We start from the raw sequence: 21756 nt of genomic DNA, 5'->3' as shown, positions 1-21756 counted from the left end.
TGTAGGAATTCTCACGCGCGGCTGGCTCCTCGCGCCTGGCCAGCTTCTCGCGCCTAGTCGTCTCCTGCGATATCGGATAGCGCCTGGTCGCCGCGTCGCGCCTGATTGGCGCCTCGCGCTTACGTGGTAGTTCTTTGCGGCCGACTGGCGCTCCGCGCCTGGCTGGTGCCTCGCGGGTCTGTGAAAAATAGGACCCTTCATCCGAAGAAGAATCTTCTTTTCTGGGAGGTTGATAGTAAGGGTTTTTTGACTTCTTCACAGGAAGATTAACATCCTTTCTTCTTGGAGGATCTCTCGAAAGAACCCCGACTAGAGAAGCAATAGACTCTTGCATATCCTTTAATATCTTCGTCGTTTCTTCTCTCTGGTCTAAACGAGAGGAAGGAGAGCCTTCTTTCTCCATTCCCCACGACTAGCGGGAGAAGCCAAAACCTTTGCTTTCTTAATCTCTGTCGGGGTAGTCCTCCGAAAAACGTTCCGGACTCGAGTTTATGCCCGATTCTTCCCAGATCCTCTTCAAGGGACGAGAACGATCCGCTGATCTCCATCCTCTTTTAGGTGAGGAATTCTCCGATGACGAAAAACATTCACGTAGAACGCTTTTTCTAATGCGTTCTCTGGCAGTCTGTGACGTTACAGATCCTGCCGAAGAGACGTCTGACTGGTGGGGATCCTCCATAACCTCCGTAAGGCTTCGACATTCCTTCTCCTCTGGGCTTGGGAGCTTGAAAGAGGTCTAGGCCTGGGAGCATTGTGAAGCAATCAAACGCCTCCTCCACTTCACTGGGGAAATCACATCACTTTCCACAGCACTACTTTGCTTACCTTCTATGGCAGCCATTTTACGCTCCATTTTCATAAGCGCAGCTTTAAGGCTTGCTATCTCCGAAGCAGAGTCCGTAGGATCTGCATTCGGAGAAGGACCTGAAATATTACAAGACGTTCATAATGTTAGAGGAGGGTACAATATTACTCACCAAACCACTTGAAGATTGAGAGCTAGGCTTGGTTTTGGAAGATGACTTCCTTAACCGTCTTTCTCTAATTTCCTTAAATAAGAAGTTAGAGACTTCCACCCTTCAGCACTCAAACTCTCACATTCATGACAAGTGTTATCCATCGAGCATTCATACTTCCTGCATATTTATACAGTGTGAGGATCAACCGAAGCTTTCGCATTCTCACCTTGCACCCTTCATTCACACACATTCTCACCACACTTCCAGAATCAGACATCATGATGAAAATTCCAAGCAAAATCCAAATAACGATCCACAAAAGCGTATGCCAGTACAACGATCCAAATACGTCACCACAGGGTCCAAAAACGATGATCAAGTTGGTATCCAAAAACGAAATCCAGCCGGAGATACCAACAACGATGTTGCCAGATAGGTGGCCGCAGAAAAAATCTGATGGAAAACGGGAATGGGTTCCTATCCTGCCACCAGCGGCGGCGCGGTGGATCACCTGACCTACCTGTAGCGTGTGCGCGAAATTCGAAATTCTGTCGGCGCGACGGAGTCAATAGCTATGTATATATCTGACAGGTAAGTTGAATGTATAAAAAAGTGGTTTTCACACCTTACTAGCAACCTGATGAAAGAAATTTCATTTCATTTCAGTAAAAAGACAAATTGGATCAAATTCGAAAATTTTCACACAACCCAACAAGTTTTGAATCCACCTACTAGTTCGCAACTGAGTGGCATTGCCATTATCAACTAGAATCTTTGCAAAAAAATATTTCACTCGATGTAGCAACAATTTCAACATGATTAATTTACAATTTATATTAAAAAAAAACTTTTTAACTTTATCATAATGACTGTAACGATACAATTACTGTAACTGTATTCCCTAATTTCATGTAAGCATCCATTAAAATCCATTTCTTGTACTGTACAAAAGATGTACTACTGTACTTCTCATCCAGTTATTTTCTCATATACATTAAAGAGAGAGAGAGAGAGAGAGAGAAAGAGAACAAATATTTCACACTTACCGACTGGAAAACATCAGGACCTTCATCAAAATCTACAAGGGCAAAGAACAACTTGTTTGAGTAACCCTGAGAATAACGCCATGAATTTGCAACCAGTTGAAATTCATCATGAGCATGTCTGAAAAAAAAAAGGTTGAAAAAAATAGAATTTCAGCCGCTGTTATGACACATAAACAAAAGTCTATTTTTGCTGAACTGAAATTCAAAAAGTCAAAAGTCAGAAAACTTTAAACAGAATGCATAAAATACAGCAGAACGTAATGTGGACTTTTTTACAATTAAGCGAAGCTTTCACCTTTGAAAAATAAGTAAACTAAGTATGGCCCATCATCTACGTAAACATTTAATTTACTTTAATACATATAAATGATACATGATTTTAAGAATGATTTATAATTACTGTATGTTTCTGGGCAACTTTAAAAACATTTACCAAAATTGATGATAATAAGAACATAAGCCTTTGTTTTGGCATATATTCGTATGGTTCCTCTTATGATAAAATCAATGATAACAGATAGTCCCACTTTAATGCTCAGGATGAATAATAATACCTGCATATGCCACACTGCCTGGAGGGAGCTAATGCAGTGAACATAACTATCATCGAGTAGTTACGGGGAGTTCCTTTAACATATTGGCGAAATTTATCTCCATTGAAACGTAAAACAGGTTTCTTGACTCCAGCATCTGATAACTGTTGCACCCGCTCTGAGAGAGTTAGCTGGAAGTATAGGCAGAGGAAACACTTTAGTGTCTATGAGCTGTATATTAAATAGCAAGCTAACAGCACCAGTTACTAAAAATATCCAGCCTTAGATTCTAAAAGACTTTATATTATACCATTAAACAAATCTATATAGAGAACAAATCATGCATCAATAATGGATAAAGGAATTTTGTGGTCTTTACACATCTATTTGAGGGCTGCAGCAGAAGAAAGAAAAAGGAACAAGTGAACTTGGTGTATACAATACGTGGTGCAAACATCAAACCAACTATATGACCTTACCCATTGCCTATTGAATGTAAGAACAATAGCCTAATCTATAGATTCTAAAGCATGAACACCATGAAAGTCAGATTGAATGCTCCTTACGGGAACTTCAATTCTGGGTGCCTTGCCTTAAAAAATCTAAATAGTACTGCAATTCATCTTGAAAGGAAGCTAAGCACCAATTCCAGTAATGTGACAAAGTTGTGGTAAACTGAAGGTGAAGGCTAAAGGTTTTATGCATAAAAATTTGTCAAAATGTTTTTTTCAGAGGGAAAGAAGGAAATTACATTCGTATATAACAACAGCATAGGTTATTTCTAGTCCTCATAGATCTTGCATGTCAAAAAACAGAATTCTTGGACTTCCCATATGAAATCTGCAATAACTATTCGCACATTTAAGTTATGAGATAGGCCTAATCCATGCTGTTATGACAGCTCAATGGTGACATTAGGTTACAGTTAACACAAGGTGATGGAAGAAGCACCAACTCGGACCTTACTTGTTGATGACTATGAAAAGAACTAGTAGAACACTTCAGTCAATGTAGTGACTATTCAGGCAGGGGTGGTCCAAGGGGGGGTTAGGCTTCCCTGGGTAGGTAGGTAGGATGGTACTTTGTGGGTAAAGTGTTATGGGGTGGAGTGCACTGCAGGGAATTGCAGCAGTCAGTATAGCAATTGATGGCAGGAGTCACAGGCAGAGCTCCTATCTGGGTATATTGGAAATCTGTGGTTCGTGCTAGCTAAGAATGCTCGCCTACATTACTATAAATCATTTCATTACTTAATGCTCCCAGGAAAGCACATGCTTCTTACAATGCATTTCATCACTTCCCTTTATATCAATAAACATTTACAGGCTAGTCAAGTCAACCTCTTGATCCAATTTTATCACGATAGAAGTCATATCCCAAGCTTTAGCGATGTAGACTTCTAGATTTTGAAAGCATTAATATGATCAAATCTGTCAAAGAAACTATAGCTGGTTCACTTAAGGTAGATTCTTGGATGAGCCGTATGTTTTCGAGACGTTTGTTTGGCGGCCGCTGATTGGCTGGTACCGGGAGGTAGGCAGCTCCCAGCCAATCAGCGCCCACCAAAGAAACGTCTCATAGGCATAGGGCTCAGCCAAGAATCTACCTTAAGTGAACCAGCTATAGTTAGTCTTGTCTACCTGCAGACAAATAGAACTGACCTATGTAGGAGAGACCTTAACCTAGCCTTGACTAGGCTGTTCATAAGTTAGGCCTAATCTGAGAGTATGAAAAGGAATTAGGATAGGCTATGAATGAACCCTTCACCACATGATCAAAATTTATCCAACATAAATAAATCAGGGAGTAACCTATAGCTATGCAGTATGTTTGTCATACCTAGCTGCAGAATTCTTGTTAACCAGCTTATTCTATCCTACCAGAACATAACTAACATCAGTTGAATTAGGGTATCATAGGCAATACTACAGGGTGGGTTACATATGACAGGCCATAGCTGACATGAATTAGCATGTAGTCTAATTCCTGGAACTCACCTTTTTTTAGGAGCTTAGCCATCATGCCTAAGTCAGCCTAGGGCTATGGAAACCTGAATCAGGGTAAGATCATGCCATCATAAAATCACTGAAACATATACAACTATACGATATACCTAACTTAATATATCTTAACCTAAAATGCAGCATCCTACCCGACTGGGCTTTTTCACCCTACCTCTTGCTTATGAAAAAATTGTAAACTCTCTGCTTACTATACTGAAATTGAATGTGTACAGCTTTACCAGTACCAAGGAAGCACAGACAGGCAGCACATGATACTAGGAAACCATAACCAATTAACTTTGGTGTGATAAACTCATATGTCACAATAATGAAGTCATATGTGACATCTGCATAGTAATAAATTTGAAAAATTTTAGTTTTTCTATACAGCTGGCTAGACCTCAGTAAAAGATTATAAGGTGAGTGCCTCCGGACGGTAAAACCGATCCCCAGTCAGGTACAATGCTGCACCTTCAGTAAGGTTAAGATATAGGCATATCCACCAGGGTATATGATACTTTCAAGCTGTGTAAATGATGTGTTATTAAATATTTACTCAATTCTAAGACACTTTTCTTAGACAGTTATGCTGAAATCCTTGCAAATGTAGTTACTGCGGTAGTACTTGCAGAATGCAGAAATTATGAGTTTTCCTTGATATATGCTGCCATATTATTAGGGAGAATCTTCAAACTTTTAATCAGTCTAGTGTGCTTCCCTGTTACTACCTTTGTTGTAATTACAATATTTATCAATGAAGAATGTTGAAAAATATTAATTCATATATTTTATTTTCTGCTTGATTTAGGTAGCCTCCTCAAGTGCAATCATCTTTCTTATTGTCGGGATTAAACAATTTTATTTATACAAAACTTTGTAAAATCTATATAATAATAATCATAAATATAGTATATATATTTATTTCTATTTATAGGCCTATATATATATATATCATATATATATCTATATTCATAATAATATATATATATAATATCATATATATATATAATATATAATATATATGTGTGTGTGTGTATATATGATGATATATATATATTTATATATATAGGCTATATATATATATATTATATATATATATATATATATATATATATTATATATATATATATTTTTTTTTTTTTTTTTTTTTTTGCTATTTTGATTCAATTTTCTTGTATTAAAATTTTTTCTCAAATGATTTCAAGACTTAATTGATAGGATTTAAGATTTTTGAATAGCCTATTACAGATCTCTAACATCTATGTTCCAGTGCATCATGAGGTGACATTTTAAAGATATTTTTAAGTAAATATTACGGATCTTTTTAAAGATATTTTTAACTAAATGTTAATAATATTAGTGATCGATTGCAATTCATTTGACAAAATATAGTGCCTAGCCTATGATGTTAAAATGCCTTCACCATGGAGAAACTGTATTCAGGCCTACTTACGAATGAAGTGGTTTAATATGTCACATGTTTTTTGTCAAATGTTTTTAAGATAGTTTCTCGAATGATTTTGATAATTTTTTTTTTTTTGGAAAAGTTTGTTTAAACCATTACATTCACAACCCAGACCACATTTTGAACCATAGTTTAAAAGTCAGGTTAGGCTAGGGGTCCAGGAGTAGCCCATTCCAATGGGAGCTGCAACAACAAATAACCACAGTAAGTACTATGCAAATACATACCATGGGGGGAGGGGAATGGGGGGAAGGGTCCAGATGGGTGAAGCCCAATCTCAGGTAGCCTTCCTCGTAGCCTGAGTTACGGTCTGGGATGTACTACTATAATGTATTTCACTGTTAGTTTCACTGGGTAAAATACCAAATGGCCACCTGGCGGCTACTTTCCTGAGAATCATAAATTACTTATGGCCTTAATTTGTGACTTGGGATTAAAAAATTCTTATAAGGAGAGTAGAGATCTCAAGGTGTTGCTTCGACAGACACTGGCTCTTGACTAACACCTATCCTGGGTTACAGGACGTGTTAAAAGTACTTTTCCAGGAAGGTGGTCACGCTACGGTAAAGGCCGGCCATTCGGTATTTTACCCTACCCTCAATTCCACTAGGATTGTTAAACATAGCTTGTAGCCTGATGCATATCCAAGGAGGTGTGTAGCCTGCAGGGTTAGGTAGCAAAGTTTTCCTAAAATTAACGTAAAATTCGTCAAAATCACATTAAAAAAACTAGCCTACGTTAGGTCAGTCGTATCAGAAAATTAAATTTGACATGAGTGCTGCAAGAGCCTTTCGAAGATGTGAGGGAAAGTGTGAATTACCTATTGAAACAGCACAGTTAAGTATGACATTGGTTTGCCACATTCAAAGCTAGATCGCTTTCAGTACGCTATACACAAGAACTATAGTAATATTTACACCATGGCCAAAAAATGGTTTAAAATGAGGCTAAAGTCACAGAATAGGGTTCCACATTATAAGAAAAAAATATCTAGGACAGCCCCGAAGTCTACCCTAAACAAGATCCCCTAGCATAGGAACCGAACAGCTTTTCTAGAGAAGTAGCCGGCATTAGCCCCAAAAAACTATTTCCTTAAGGCTATAAATTGACCGTGTAACGTAACATTACCTCCTTTTTGCACTGGACAACAGTGTGGATGAAAAATAAGCAAGATATAAGTAAAAATAACGCTCTGGCCTGCATCATTGTTATCAACAGAAGATACTGCAAGGGTTACACACCACTTGGATGAGTGTTGCAGCCATATACGGTATTGTTTCGTCTTGAGGAGCGGCAAAGTGCATATTACTCTAACAATATTCGAGTAATCATTTCGCTTAAATAAATATAAATAGCAATAATAATGACTCTATTATGTTTATAATTAGTTTTAACTTTATTATTGCCTTCAAATGTGATCAATTATCATTAACAACTCTGGAATTTATAGAGCTAATACTATTATATTGCAAGGCTCTCTATCTGCTGGGCTACATTATTTTGGTAGGTAATGTTTCTGATATTTTCGTGTTGTTTACATCTGTAGTATAGATGACTGAAGTCCAAGACCTCAAACAATGCGATTCTGTATTGAATCCTATATACACGTTACCCCTTGATTATCGATTGCAACCAAGCAATGTGTGCAAATGAAATCGCACTGACATTAATTACACCATCTTATCGTATCTCATGAACTTAATTAACACTATCATGCATAAATTTTTTAATCAGATGACGGAAAAAGCGCGATTGATGCCTGCATTTGGACCATAGGTTCAAACAAATGCCAGACGTTCATAATGGATTTAGATTATTAGATGATCGTCCGTTGTGAAGCATCTCATTCATCTATACATGTCACTGCTTTAGCCGGGTTGTCGAACGCTGATTGGCCAGCAGTAAGTATCACCTGTAGAATATTGCTTCGTTTTGTATGCAATCGATTGTTTACAGCGTTTTCGTTTATGCATACAGTCAAGCCATGATATATAGAACTTGACGTTACTGAGTAATCTTAGAATAACGAATAATATATGCAATCGTGGACAACCGTGGAAAAGTGATCCTTAAATATACAATGAGGAATCGTCTTATCATGTATGGAAATTTAGTTGTTATCATAGACCATTTGCATTGCAAACTAACCCGAGATTGATGAAGGTAATTCGATACTTGAATGTGCTTGTAAGGTAGGCTTGACCTACTGTTTACTTGCTACACATGTAATCAAGTAATGTGTACCCATAAGATGACACGTTTGTGTCTATAGTACGTCCAATTGGGTAATTGGAAATACAGATCGATTTTGAAAGCCATCATTTCTCGTACAAGCGTAGAGAAAATAAGGAATAGAAAAAATAAGGAATACGGTGAAAAGACGGTATTCTCGATGGATATTTATGCATAAATATACTACATTACATGTCTTGCAAAATTAAACCAATAAAATCCCTGAGTATGCTTTGAATACTTAAGAAAAAAGACAATCGCAATGTGTAAAGCCCATAAAAAGATAAATGTATATATATATATATTATATATATATATATATATATATATATATATAATATATATATATATATATATATACGCTTATATAAAAATATTTATATACGTATATGCATGTTATTTGGGCATAGTTGCTCCCTTATGCAATGCCTAGTGTAGTCAGTGGCAATATTCGTAGATAAAAAGATAGTGTCTGCGAATAATGCCATTAATTTCAATATGAATTACATATATATGTATGTATATAGACAGATAGATAAATAAATATTTATATAGACATTTATATGTTTATATATGCTGTATATTATATATGCATATATATATATTATATATATACAGGATGTATGTATGAGTATCTGAAGAGATTACTCATATACAGTGACAGATTTCTGATCGATTTTTTTAATGGCTTCATTATTACGTGCATCTGACTGATTACAAGTGTGTTTTTCAGTTAGTATTACATATGGTTCTGTTCACATACGATCATTTTACTCAACTAACTTTGAACTTTGCCCCTTAACTTTTCTAGTATAGACTGCCACTGAACTTCAGCTGTCGAGGATTTACAGCCTGTATCATTGAACAGGATTCTCTCTTGCGGTCTGATGACATGGCAGAATGAGGAGGGGTGTTGGGGAAGCACTAGACGTTTGCTCGTCAGGTGATGTTCATTCCCATTGGCAATAACTGATGGTTGGAGTGCTCGGAGTTCTGAACGGGGACATTGTCTAGAAAAACTGAAAGGTTGTTGTTCCTTGCATGTGTGGTCCCACTGTTGGCTTGGTCTTCTACTACTACAAGGGATTAAGAGAACATCAAGATAATCAGTCATTTATCATTTTGAGGATCACCCAATGCGATTTAAACATCGCGCTCAAGTAGGGAAAATTAAGAATACAAATAATTATATGATGTGATTAAATATATATATATATATATATATATATATATATATATATATATATATATATATATATATATATATATGTGTGTGTGTGTGTGTGTGTGTGTGTGTGTGTGTGTTTCGCTTACCAGGTAAGACTTACGTATACGCAACTGCGAAAATGGAGGCCGTGAGTTTTTACTTATATTTTTGAAAGCAATTTCCTTTTTTTTTATAGAAAACGTTTAAAGTTATAATAGGAAGTAACCTTGACTGAGTTAGTAATCCTGATAGCATCCCTGCTTGATAGCGGAGATAGACAGTTCTAGCGCTGTGTATACCATTTTAGCTGTCAAGTTCTTCAGCGACTGTACTACTTCTTGTATATTAATGGGTAATGCTAACTTTTTTAGTTATCAAAGTAATATAACCTTGTTGTCGCCATCTTACTGCTGTATTAGTTATTGTTGAGTGGCAGGCGGAGACTTGTTTATGATTTAAATAACTTGGCTCTCGTCCTAAAATAGTACAAATGTATTTGTTCACTAATCTCATATGTACCGTATGTACGGTATAATCCTTGAATATAAAATAGGTCGAAATCTGGTTAATTTACATTGAAGGTTATCTTTTTGAAACCCAAATCAACACATAAGGTTAGATCCTTGTAGTAATAACAGCCGAATCATAACATAGCAGGTGTGAGTAACTGGCCACAGTAAAAGTGACGTTATTACTTGAAGTTGGCGCCCCCAAAGGAAGGAAACAGTTTGCCAGTGGGTTGGAGAATCACCTTTCATACTCTAACGCGCTTGCTTTCGTTACTGTAAGCTAAGCCACGATCCAGATGGCGTAGTCTAAACCCACCCAGTACCGAAGAACACGGTCATTCGATAGCCTGTTGGGTTGCTTATCGCATAAGCAGATGATGGGCGGTTTTTAGCTCGTCTTACTATCCTACACAGTGGCTAGCAAGCAGACGCCGATGACGTAGGGTGGTTGAGGTTGTCGTCAACCAGGTTCCGAGACTCAGACAGACTGGTCTCCAAGCCATAGTCCACCGTCCAGGTCTTTTGACTCAGTCGCTCTGGAGTCTGTGAGAGACGGGTTTCAGTGTCTTCAGAGTCTACTTCAAACCAACGGCGAAACATCGAGATTTATTGCGACCAAGTGGATTATTTATCATATATTACACCTTGTGAGTGAAGCCATTCAATTAACCGATCAATTACAGTATCATGCTGGTATATATGTCTTATTTAATTTGGGAATTTATTGTGCCATTCTTATAGTCATTAAACGCAGCCGGTAAACTGGAACTCGATCGTTACCAGTGCAAGCGCATTCTCATCCTGAGATGCTTGACTCTATCTGTCTATCACTAGATTCAAGATAGCCACAGTGATATGTTGAGATATCGGTGGGAGAACTTTTCTCTTTTTGACTGATTTGGTGCTATAAATAACGTCTGCGCTGTTCGATGATATAGTATGGCAATTATATCCGTTTGATTCGAAATAGCCGGGTCGGTTAAAACCGATTTCCGTCTTTGGTTGAAATACAGTGTTTAATTTTGGGATTGTATGCATGCGTCCAGGTTCATTTTTAACTGGTTAAGAACGACTTCCTTTATTTTTGGTTCGTTTAAATGCATTCTCAGGAATTTAGGTCTGTTAAAATACACTCTATTCAATTTATGGTGAATTAAGATACATCATTGTTACGTTTGTATGTGAAAAGCATCCCTTTAGAGTGAGTAGAATAATTCAGTACCCTTCTTGTTTGTTTATCAATGCATTCCCATTAGTTGTGAACTTAAGTCCATGTCATCCTGGGCTTTTAATTAAAGATTAATAAGTGAAAGACGAAATGGCGGTTTTGCAAAAAATAAAATGTCAACGCATAGTGAATAGTCTAATAGTTGTTTCTGGTTTGGTTAGTTACTCCCTCTTCCTCTTCCTCGTGCTACTACTACTACTACTACTACTACTACTACTACTACTACTACTACTACTACTACTACTACTACTAATTCTTTAGAAATATTTCACGTATAGGTTATTGCAATTGTAAAAAGGAATCTAATTGATCTGGGGAAGGCAGTACCAGAACCAAAAGACCTGAGAATCATTACAGAATTATATTTAAGGTTGGGTTTATGCACTCAAGTGAACATACGTGACTGGACTTCAAGTAAGGCCAGTCTTCGACATCACTGACCCTCACTGATGTTACGCCAGTTGGTTGTAATAAGTGAATTTGGAAGAGGAAACATGAGACTTTTATTGTTTCGTTTCTATAAATTTTGTTCAGCTTGCTTCCTTGACGTTCTTACTGATTCCTCTTGATTTATATTTTCCTTCGATCTCTGATGTTTGATTTTTAAAAAAACGACAAATGGATAGGTACCAAATAAATTTGCTTACACAAACCGTTGAACGGAGTCCTTGATGACGGAATTACACATTGGGTAAGATAGCTTGTATATATCTAGTAGTTTCATTATTGTTAAAGGAACGAAACGAGTAAGTTTTACCTCTCTCTCTCTCTCTCTCTCTCTCTCTCTCTCAATATATGTATGTATCTATGTGTGTGTTTACTTAAGTGTTTGTGTGCAGAACTATATAAAGCAATTCTGAAATATTCATTTTATTTACATATTTAAAAAAAAAGCCTGTCCTCTTTACTAGTAATGTTCTATAATAGACGGAGGCCATTCTCATTATCGCACTAATTAGTTCCAATTTATTTCCTCATTAAATTTACTTGTTCCTTGCAATGAAAACTTTACTTTATAGAGGTTTATAAGCTGTATTGTCGTTCATTTATAGCTCTGTTGCAACTCGGCAATCTATGTTCGATGATAAATTCATGAATATGCCTTTCTTGACTGTAAATAGATATGAGTGTTATATGAATGTTTTTATGTCTTTGTGTGTGCATAGACCTTTGCCAGATTTTGGTCTACTTTTACTGTCGTATAACCCCATCAACTCTGTTGCTTCTGAAATAAATAAATAAATATATATATATATATATATAATATATATATATATAAATATATATATTTATATATATATATATATATTTAATTTCCCATTCAGTGTTTTTGGTACCACAGGTGTTTCGTGTACCCGTTTATAATCAGCCAATATCAGTGTACCTATTTATAGTTAGCCAGTGTCCCTGGGACCTTTCTATAATCAGCCAATACCCCAGCTGCATGTTGGAAAAAACATAAAATTATTTTTAGAAGGTTTAAAAGTCCACCGCTTGCGCCACTTCTGTCAAGTTTCACACATCAAGTACGAGACTGCTCTCTCTCCTCTCTCATCTCTCTCTCCTCTACTCTCTCTCTCTCTCTCTCTCTCTCTCTCTCTCTAATCCTCTAACCTTATGATTCCTTTCAGGTCCGGGTTTGACTACAAACAAGCGGCTATTTGAAAGAAAGTAAAGACGATTTTGGTCGAAGAGATGGACAACCAACAGAGGAATATTTGGGTTCTGGTGACGGGGGCTTCCCGTGGACTAGGGCAGGCCCTCTGTGTGGGCCTAGCTGAGAAATTCGGTGGTGACTTGATGCTTGTTGGAATGGCACGGTCGGAGGATGGCTTGAAGAAGACGGCAGCCATGGTTGACGGTGCCAACAATAAGACCAAGGTAAGTATGTATATATATAATATATATATATATATATAATGACGTCTGTCTATCGGAATTCATGATATGATCAAATCAAAGAGGATTCATTGCATCTGTCAAAGTATCGTTTAGAATTGACTCCTCAGATGGAGGTATAGTACCATCAGTTTCACTCCACGCTGTATATTGCAAGCATTTGTTTATCTCTTTTTCTATCTAAAAGTGTTATTAGCAGTGCTATTGTAACAAAAGATGGATTGCATATACCAGTCTTCTTATCAATTTGTCTGCCTTTGTCATTGGTGTCAAAAATATAATCAAGAGAATTCTTGCGTCTATCGGTCAATACTTGTGTGGTTGAAAGCTTCGTATTCATAAACTCGATGTGTGGATATTTTTAGATGAAGGATAACTTCAAATAAAGTAAGACCAGAAAGAACGCCAGGAAATGGGAATTTCAAATTTTGAGTGGCTCTGGTGCTGTGCTAAACTCCACAGCAAGAAGGGAAACAAGACACAAAGACCATATTAGCCAGCCAAACCGGCCACACACAAACCTGATTGCCTATACAAGCAGTATAGTACTAGTACCTCGGATTAGGGGACGCATAGATAACAAGTCAGATTAGCACCGAGAATCTGATATCGTACATTGGGATCGAATACCTATAGACAAGACCGAAGGACGGAGCCAGGAGAAGTAATCTGACACCGACAGACGACATTCGAGATGCGTCTAAGGCTGGGAAGACCGAACCGAATTTTCTCTCTGGGAATGGAGTTGTGGTTTCTCGTGCGCTTTTCATAAGGACGGTAACGGCATTCAGTGAAAGCTATGAGAATTTCTTGACGTACACCCACACACTCGTGTATATATATATATATATATATATATATATATATATATATATATATATACATACTATACATATATATAATATATATATATATATATATATATATATATATATATATATAAATAAAGATGAATGCCACGAAGGAAAAATAAACGAAGGAGGTCTGCAAGATCTTTCGACTTTAGAAGTCCTTTACTGAGCACATACTGACATAAATACGAGAAAAAACAATACAGAAGATTCGTATAACTGGCAGATAGGGATTATAAAGGGATTAGTACCTAGAATCCGACACACCTGGAAGATAAGAAACCTTCCCAAACAAGCATAAACAATGGGTGCAATTAAAGGTTTTAAGACAATCATCTCAGATACAATTTCCAGACAATTAAAGGATTATAGGTGATAGCTATTCGAAGCTTGGGTAAACAAAACCATATTCAACAACACATGACAGACATACATTACAACAAAATTTAATAACTCCTTTAATTGTCTGGAAATTGTATCTGAGATGATTGTCTTAAACCTTTAATTGCACCCATTGTTTATGCTTGTTTGGGAAGGTTTCTTATCTTCCAGGTGTGTCGGATTCTAGGTACTAATCCCTTTATAATCCCTATCTGTCAGTTATACGAACCTTCTTGTGTTGTCTTTTCTCGTATTTATGTCAGTATCTGCTCAGTAAAGGACTTTTAAAGTCGAAAGATCTTGCAGACCTCCTTCGTTTATTTTTCCTTCGTGGCATTTATCTTTATTTATGGATTTATCACGTTCCTAACTTTCGTGATTCAGTTATATATATATATATATATATAATATATATATATATATATATATATATATATATATATATATATATTATAAGACCATATCAGTTCTCTTGAAGTTTTTTAAGATAATTTCTAGGCCAAAGCCTGCGACCCACCACAACGAAATAAGTGCCGATTTATTGGCGACTGCCTTGGATAAATTCATTCACGCGGGGTTTTAAAGGACCTTGTAGATAAATAACTAGGCTGATATTTGTTTTATAGTTTTTCATAGCAGTGATTATACTATGTATTAAAAGACCTGAGAGTACTACTACTACTCTGGCGGCTTTCCTATAGTCTCCTTTCATTCATCCTATCCTTTCATTCAGCCTTTCCTTTTCAGTTCATCCCCATCGTGATGGATCTCGGCACGGCAGACGCCGAGGGACTCTCCAGCGCTATGGAGGTGTCTTTCAAAGCCGAAGGTCGCTCAGGATCTCCCAAACGCGCCCTCATCATCCACAACGCAGGCACCCTAGGGCATCTGAAGTACCTCAGGGACCAGCAGGACCTGGCTCACGCCACCGAGTATTTTCGGCTTAATGTCAGGTAGTCATCAGTTCCGTCAAGCTGTTGTGATCTAATATTAAGGATTGAGATTTCCCGTGGCATCAGAAAAGGGCAGTTGTGCCACAACTGTCCTTTCTGTATTTCTCGGTATCTTCTCTTGTTTCCTAATTGGCACCATATTCTTTACTGTATCATCTCTTGTTTCCTAACTGAATAATAATAATAATAATAATAATAATAATAATAATAATAATAATAATAATAATAATAATAATTAAGGGTTCCAACTGACGTGACGATAGCGAAGGTTATTGGGGCATTATTGTAATTAACATCTATTTTGGTTTATTTCGGCTGATAAAAGTGACTTTATATTAGCCTCACTTATTGATTAATGTTAATAAAAACTTATCATCTGGATTCATTTGGATGCTCCAAATGAATCCAGCGAAAATCAGCGTAAATTAAGAAGAGATAAAAGGAAATAAAGAGAGAGATTAGATATTTATAAAAAAAAGATAAATGATCAAATTAATAAATGAACAGATAAAAATGCTTTAGGGCAGTAATGCATTTGAACTTTTGAAGTTTTTGAGAAGTTCAATCGTGTTGAGGTTTTAAAGTTCAATCGCGTTGAGTTGAAGTTTTTGAAGTTCGATTTGGCGTTGAAGTTTTTGAAGTTCAATAGCGTTGAAGTTTTTTGAAGTTTGAAGAAAATTTTTGTTGTTAAATTTTTGAAATTTTTGAACGTTGAAGTTTTTTGAAGTTCCAATAGCGTTGAAGTTTTGAAGTTGTTGAAAATTTGGTTAATCTTGAAGTTTTTTGTTCAATTTGCGTTGAGTTTTTGAAGTTTCAATTAAGCGTTGAAGTTTTTTTTGAAGTTTGAAGTGTGTTTGAATTTTTTAAAGTTCCAATAGCGTTGAAGTTTTTTGAAGTTTGAATTGCGTTGAAGTTTTTGAAGTTCCAATAGCGTTGAAGTTTTTGAAGTTCGATTTGCGTTGAAGTTTTTGAAGTTCCAATAGCGTTGAAGTTTTTGAAGTTCCAATAGCGTTGAAGTTTTTGAAGTTCCAATAAGCGTTGAAGTTTTGAAGTTCCAATAGCGTTGAAGTTTTTGAAGTTTCCAATAGCGTTGAAGTTTTTGAAGTTCCAATAGCGTTTTGAAGTTTCCAATAGCGTTGAAGTTTTTTGAAGTTCGATTTGCGTTGAAGTTTTTGAAGTTCAATAGCGTTGAAGTTTTTTGAAGTTCCAATAGCGTTGAAGTTTTTGAAGTTCCAATAGCGTTGAAGTTTTTGAAGTTCCAATAGCGTTGAAGTTTTTGAAGTTCCAATAGCGTTGAAGTTTTTGAAGTTCGATTTGCGTTGAAGTTTTTGAAGTTCCAATAGCGTTGAAGTTTTTGAAGTTCCAATAGCGTTGAAGTTTTTGAAGTTCCAATAGCGTTGAAGTTTTTGAAGTTCCAAATAGCGTTGAAGTTTTTGAAGTTCCAATAGCGCTGAAGTTTTTTTTAAAGTTCGATTTGCGTTGAAGTTTTTGAAGTTCCAATAGCGTTGAAGTTTTTGAAGTTCCAATAGCGTTGAAGTTTTTGAAGTTCAATAGCGTTGAAGTTTTTGAAGTTCCAATAGCGTTGAAGTTTTTGAAGTTCCAATAGCGTTGAAGTTTTTGAAGTTCGATTTGCGTTGAAGTTTTTGAAGTTCCAATAGCGTTGAAGTTTTTGAAGTTCCAATAGCGTTGAAGTTTTTGAAGTTCCAATAGCGTTGAAGTTTTTGAAGTTCCAATAGCGTTGAAGTTTTTGAAGTTGAAGTTAATTCAATTTGCGTTGAAGTTTTTGAAGTTCCAATAGCGTTGAAGTTTTTGAAGTTCGAATTGCGTTGAAGTTTTTTGAAGTTCGATTTGCGTTGAAGGTTTTGAAAGTTTCAATAGCGTTGAGTTTTTTGAGTTTGAATTGGTGTTGTGAAATTTTTGAAGTTCCCAATAGCGTTGAAGTTTTTGACGTTTCAATAGCGTTGAAGTTTTTGAAGTTGCAATAGCGTTGAAGTTTTTGACGTTTCAATAGCGTTGAAGTTTTTGAAGTTTCAATCGCGTTGAAGTTTTTGAAGCTCCAATTGCGTTGGAGTTTATGAAGTTGCGACGTCCTCCTCACCCCAGTTTCGTCATTGCAGCTCCGTGATATCGCTGAACGCCATCTTCTTGGATTACATGAGGACCCACCACCCGAAGACATCGCTGGAGGTGGTCAACATCTCCTCTCTGTGCGCCCTTCAGCCGTTCAAGTCCTGGGGCCTCTACTGCTCCGGGAAGGCCGCCAGGGACATGCTGTTCAGGGTCCTTGCAGCGGAGGAGCCCGATGTCACAGTGTTAAGCTATGCGCCAGGACCTCTGGATAATGATATGCAGGTAATTGCCATTTGTAATCATCTTAGTTTCATTTTATTATTATTATATTATTATTATTATTATTATTATTATTATTATTATTATTATTATTATTATTATTATTATCAGGTACAGAGGCCTCAGCTGCATACTTGCTCCTAAAGTGAATGTTTAAAGCTCACGATTCAGTATAGTGAGAGAATTACTGGTGTTATGAGAGAGAGAGAGAGAGAGAATATATAATTCCGGAAATATTCACTTAAAAGCCTTCCATGTCATCAATGATGTTTTAGTATAGTGAGAGATTGTGGAACAATTACTGGTGTTATGAGAGAGAGAGAAGAGAGAGAGAGAGAGAGAGAAAGAATATGATTCCAGAAATATGCACTTAAAAGCCTTCCATGGCATAAATGATTGGTTATATGAAAATTTTATTAAGAGATTTTGTAGCAATTACTGGTGTTATGAGAGAGAGGGAGAGATAGTATGATTCCGTAAATAGTCACTTAAAAACCTTCTATGACATCAATAAATGTTTATATGAAGATTTTAAATAACTAGCGTGTCTAGCATTGCAGAGGTTATAGGAATCAAGGTGCATAGACAATAATCATCATTGTCTATGGTTCTATGGTGCATCACTACGCCGTGACCGGAGATGATGATTTAGAAGCCACAATAGTGTATATGATACAGTATTTTTCCAAAATACAAAAAGGTTAAAAACTGGGAGTTTTATACCGTTTGGACAACGGTCCTCTTGGTGGAAAGCTCATTGCTTTTAACCTTTTTATCCTTTGGAAAAATACAGTACCATATACATTATTGTGGCTTTTAACTCAAAATACTCATTATTCTGAGAAGACTTTGGTTGTGCCTGAAAATTGGGTTCTTTTATGAGTTTCCCAGGTTCTAACTAACTGGAAACAAACTTCTAGTCATACTTATCAACACCCCTGTTGCAATCCCTGAACCAGGGAGTAAGTTAAGAAACTTTGCAGTGGGCCTTCGGTCCCTAGCTGCAACCCCTTTCGTTCCTTTTACTGTACTTCCATTCGTATTCTTTCCCTTCCATCGTACTTTCCACCCTCTCCTAACAATTGTATTCATAGTGCAACTGCTTTGAGGTTTTCCTCCTGTTGCTCCTTTCAAACCTTCTTATTGTCAATTTCCCTCGTAAGTTCCAGCGATTGGCCTTTGGCCTAAATTCTATATTCTGTTCTATTCTTAAGTACATAAAGTTCCGTTGCTTACTTATCAATACATTTATCATTATTCAAGTGTTTTTTTGTGCCATTTCGATTCCTCTGCGTCGCAGGCGACCGCTCGGAGCGCCACGGCCGACCAGGAACTTCGCTCGGCCTTCGCCAGCATGAAGGACGAGGGCAAACTTCTTTCCTGCGAGGAATCCGTGAGGAAGTTCCTGAGGATTCTCGACGCGAAGAAGTTCAAGTCGGGAGATCACGTCGACTACTACGACGAGCTGTAAACTGACCACTAGAGGTCTTCCGAAGTTGCCGACGTCGCGTCGGTTGGAAGAAGTTGTCTCAGTGGTTCATTTTCTGTTATCTTTCAGTTTGCTGTCACTGCACTTTGTACCATATACAGGCTGGGTAAATAACTGCTCGTGTGATTAGGAGCCCGTGCTAGACCATGGCACGTACAGGTTCACCTTCAATTTAGCCACTAATCTTCTCCACAAAGTTGGAGAATGAAACACCTGATTACTTCTTTAGTTTACCTGAAGATAAGGAACCACTTGAACGAAATTTGACCATAAAGTATTCAATAGCATCTTTAATTTATCTGACAATTTTGGCCACTTGTTACGTAGTGGGTACAAATTACCCTAATCCATCTTTAATTTGCTGGTAATGTTGATTCGTTAGTGTAAATGTTGAGTATATAATACATTATGCCATCATCAGCTTTGCTGATGATAGGGGCCCATTTGGTGCAAAGTTTGTCCTTTAGAGATGCCAGAAAATGATCTGCTGTGACAATGAGTTAGTGTAGAAGGTGAGATGCCAAATGCCAAAGGCTTCTGGGGTTTTGCAGGTTCTCGTGACTGCTTCGTCGAGATGATTGCCACATTAAGTACTAGAATGTAGTTGCTGACTTAATGCAGGTACTTTTCATCCACGTTTTCGTTGAGCTGTGTTTTCAGTGGACTTGGCCTGCTACTTGTCAATGTCGCGTTTGCCAAATTAGGTTTTTAATTTGGAAAAGGGGAAATTAGTTAGTCAAATTATCGTTTTCCGTTCATGGTCAGAACTAAAGTTAAAAAAAAGCTATAGACAATAATAAGGACGCGAGGAGACTTGATTTGCATAGATAATGAAGGTCGAAAAATAAAACTAAAGACATAAGAACAAGGTGGTAACGTCATCGCCTTTAGTTTGTGATCGAAACTTGGATGAGCACGACAAAGAAAATAAGAAAAAAAGCCCATATAGATAATCAAAGCCTTAATTTTTATTTTCTTACATCTCAGGGTCAAAATGAAACACAGTAGAGGCTTAGTAATAGTTTTAATCTTTAGTTATGCTGTCTTCGTCGAATATCGAAGCATACAACTCAAGAACCTAGGTTAGTGATAGATAAACATGGTAGAAATGTGAAGAACTTTATTTTTAAAAAAGGCAACGACTATATTTTGATAGAGATCTCCTTTTCGCGAGAGGGCATTGTTGTTATTTTTGTAAACTATGTTCTAATGGGATGTTTTGAAATGTTGAGTAGTCTGTCTGCAGACTTTTGCTTATTGTTTTCAGTTTTAAGCTACAATTTATAATTTCCTTCTTGAAGGGTTGTGCAAATCTATGTGAAATGCAAGATGCCAAATTATATGCAAATGCAACTTATCATTTTCTTCTTGAAGGGTTGTGCAAATCCATGTGAAATGCAAGATACCAAATTATATGCAAATGATTTCTGTACTTTCCTTTAGAGGTGTGTTTTTTCTTAAATGTACCCTCGTACACTCACATTGTACAACAACACAGTACATTATTATGGAGTCATAATCCTGAGCCCTTTGATAAAAACATTATACTGGACTTGAATTTCAGGACATTTGGATGACATGGTATATTCAGTGCCATTGGAAACAAGGAAATATGAATTAATTGTAAAGAAAATTCAAATAAAAATTAAGAATCTCAAGAAGAAAGAAAACACGAAGATAAGGTAAGTCAGTTTATCGTAAAAGGTAAGGCTGATTTGATTAAAAAAAAATATAAATAATATTATATATATATATATAATATATATATATATATATTTATATATATATATATATTTATATATATGATATATAATATATAGTTATAATATATAATATATATATATATATTAATATATATGTATATATATATATATATATATATATATATATATATATATATACAGACGTAAGCAAAATATGAACTAGAAGTCAAAGTTATAATAAAACATGAAGTCATTATTAAGAAAGCATGACGTTTGGGTTCAGAAAAATGAAAGACAACCAAAATTAGAAATTATTTTGATCCATTTTTTTCAAGATGGCTTCATATACCCTCCATATCACCTCTCTATACTTATAAGGTTACAGAAGTACAGTAAGGAAGATGAAAGAAGGATGAAGCAAAAATGATTAAGAAAAACTTCATCATAATAAACGAAAACGAGACAAAGACGAAGGGAGCAACAAGAACCAGTACAGGAATGGAAAAGCTATTAGAATCGCCCACGTTCCCATTCACAGAGCAGAAACAGTCTCCCTTTGTCAGCGCCATCTTCCAACCATGTGAATTAAGTGTGAGTCAGACGTTGTTGCACAGAAGCAATTGTCTTCCTCTCCATGCCCGTGAAAGTAGTTCTTGCGACGGCAATTTTATGGTATTGGACCAGTCGATCGGCCACTGCTGCATTAAATAATATTGGATGGTCGATGTATTGGCAAAGAGGAAAGGTTAGTCAAACCTTAAAGCTGAGGACATTGGAAACATTAGTGATAGCAATGATTTTTATTGGTGCTGTAAGATTAAGAAGCTATAAAGAAATGCTTGTTGAGTAGAGGCATAAAGATACAAAAAAAAAAAAAAGTCAGCCATGAAGGAACGACAGAGATAATTCTCTCTCTCTCTCTCTATAGTTTTCAATTCAGTCTCGTTGG

At 36.4% G+C, this 21756-nt stretch overlaps 2 protein-coding genes across 3 annotated transcripts in view; one reads left to right on the top strand and one right to left on the bottom strand.

The window, feature by feature from the left end:
- The window catches only part of LOC135200758 (tumor suppressor candidate 3-like), a 30694-nt gene extending 23408 nt beyond the window's left edge, over nt 1-7286 (bottom strand). The window contains exons 1-3 of the mRNA XM_064229368.1: nt 7135-7286; nt 2560-2729; nt 2006-2123 (exon numbers count right to left, since the gene is read on the bottom strand). Of these exons, the coding sequence (XP_064085438.1) occupies nt 2006-2123; nt 2560-2729; nt 7135-7212 (366 nt within the window). The 5' untranslated portion in view covers nt 7213-7286. The remainder of the gene's footprint in view (nt 1-2005; nt 2124-2559; nt 2730-7134) is intronic.
- A 573-nt stretch (nt 7287-7859) lies between these two features.
- Nucleotides 7860-20546, top strand: LOC135200741 (sepiapterin reductase-like). 2 transcript variants are annotated; one of them, XM_064229356.1, is made up of 5 exons: nt 7860-7907; nt 12814-13063; nt 15061-15266; nt 17384-17618; nt 18916-20546. In XM_064229356.1, exons 2-5 carry the CDS (start codon nt 12878-12880, stop codon nt 19084-19086), a joined length of 798 nt encoding a protein of 265 aa, XP_064085426.1. In that variant the 5' UTR covers nt 7860-7907; nt 12814-12877; the 3' UTR covers nt 19087-20546. The 2 variants fall into 2 exon arrangements, with proteins under 2 accessions (XP_064085426.1, XP_064085419.1); XM_064229349.1 differs by lacking the exon at nt 7860-7907 and adding an exon at nt 10281-10601.
- The last annotated feature ends 1210 nt before the right edge of the window (nt 20547-21756 follow it).

This window comes from Macrobrachium nipponense, chromosome 23 (genome assembly GCF_015104395.2).
Source record: "Macrobrachium nipponense isolate FS-2020 chromosome 23, ASM1510439v2, whole genome shotgun sequence".
Taxonomy (NCBI): Eukaryota; Metazoa; Arthropoda; class Malacostraca; order Decapoda; family Palaemonidae; genus Macrobrachium; species Macrobrachium nipponense.
Note: the sequence above shows the minus strand (reverse complement) of the source record. Positions and strands in the feature narration are given on the sequence as shown.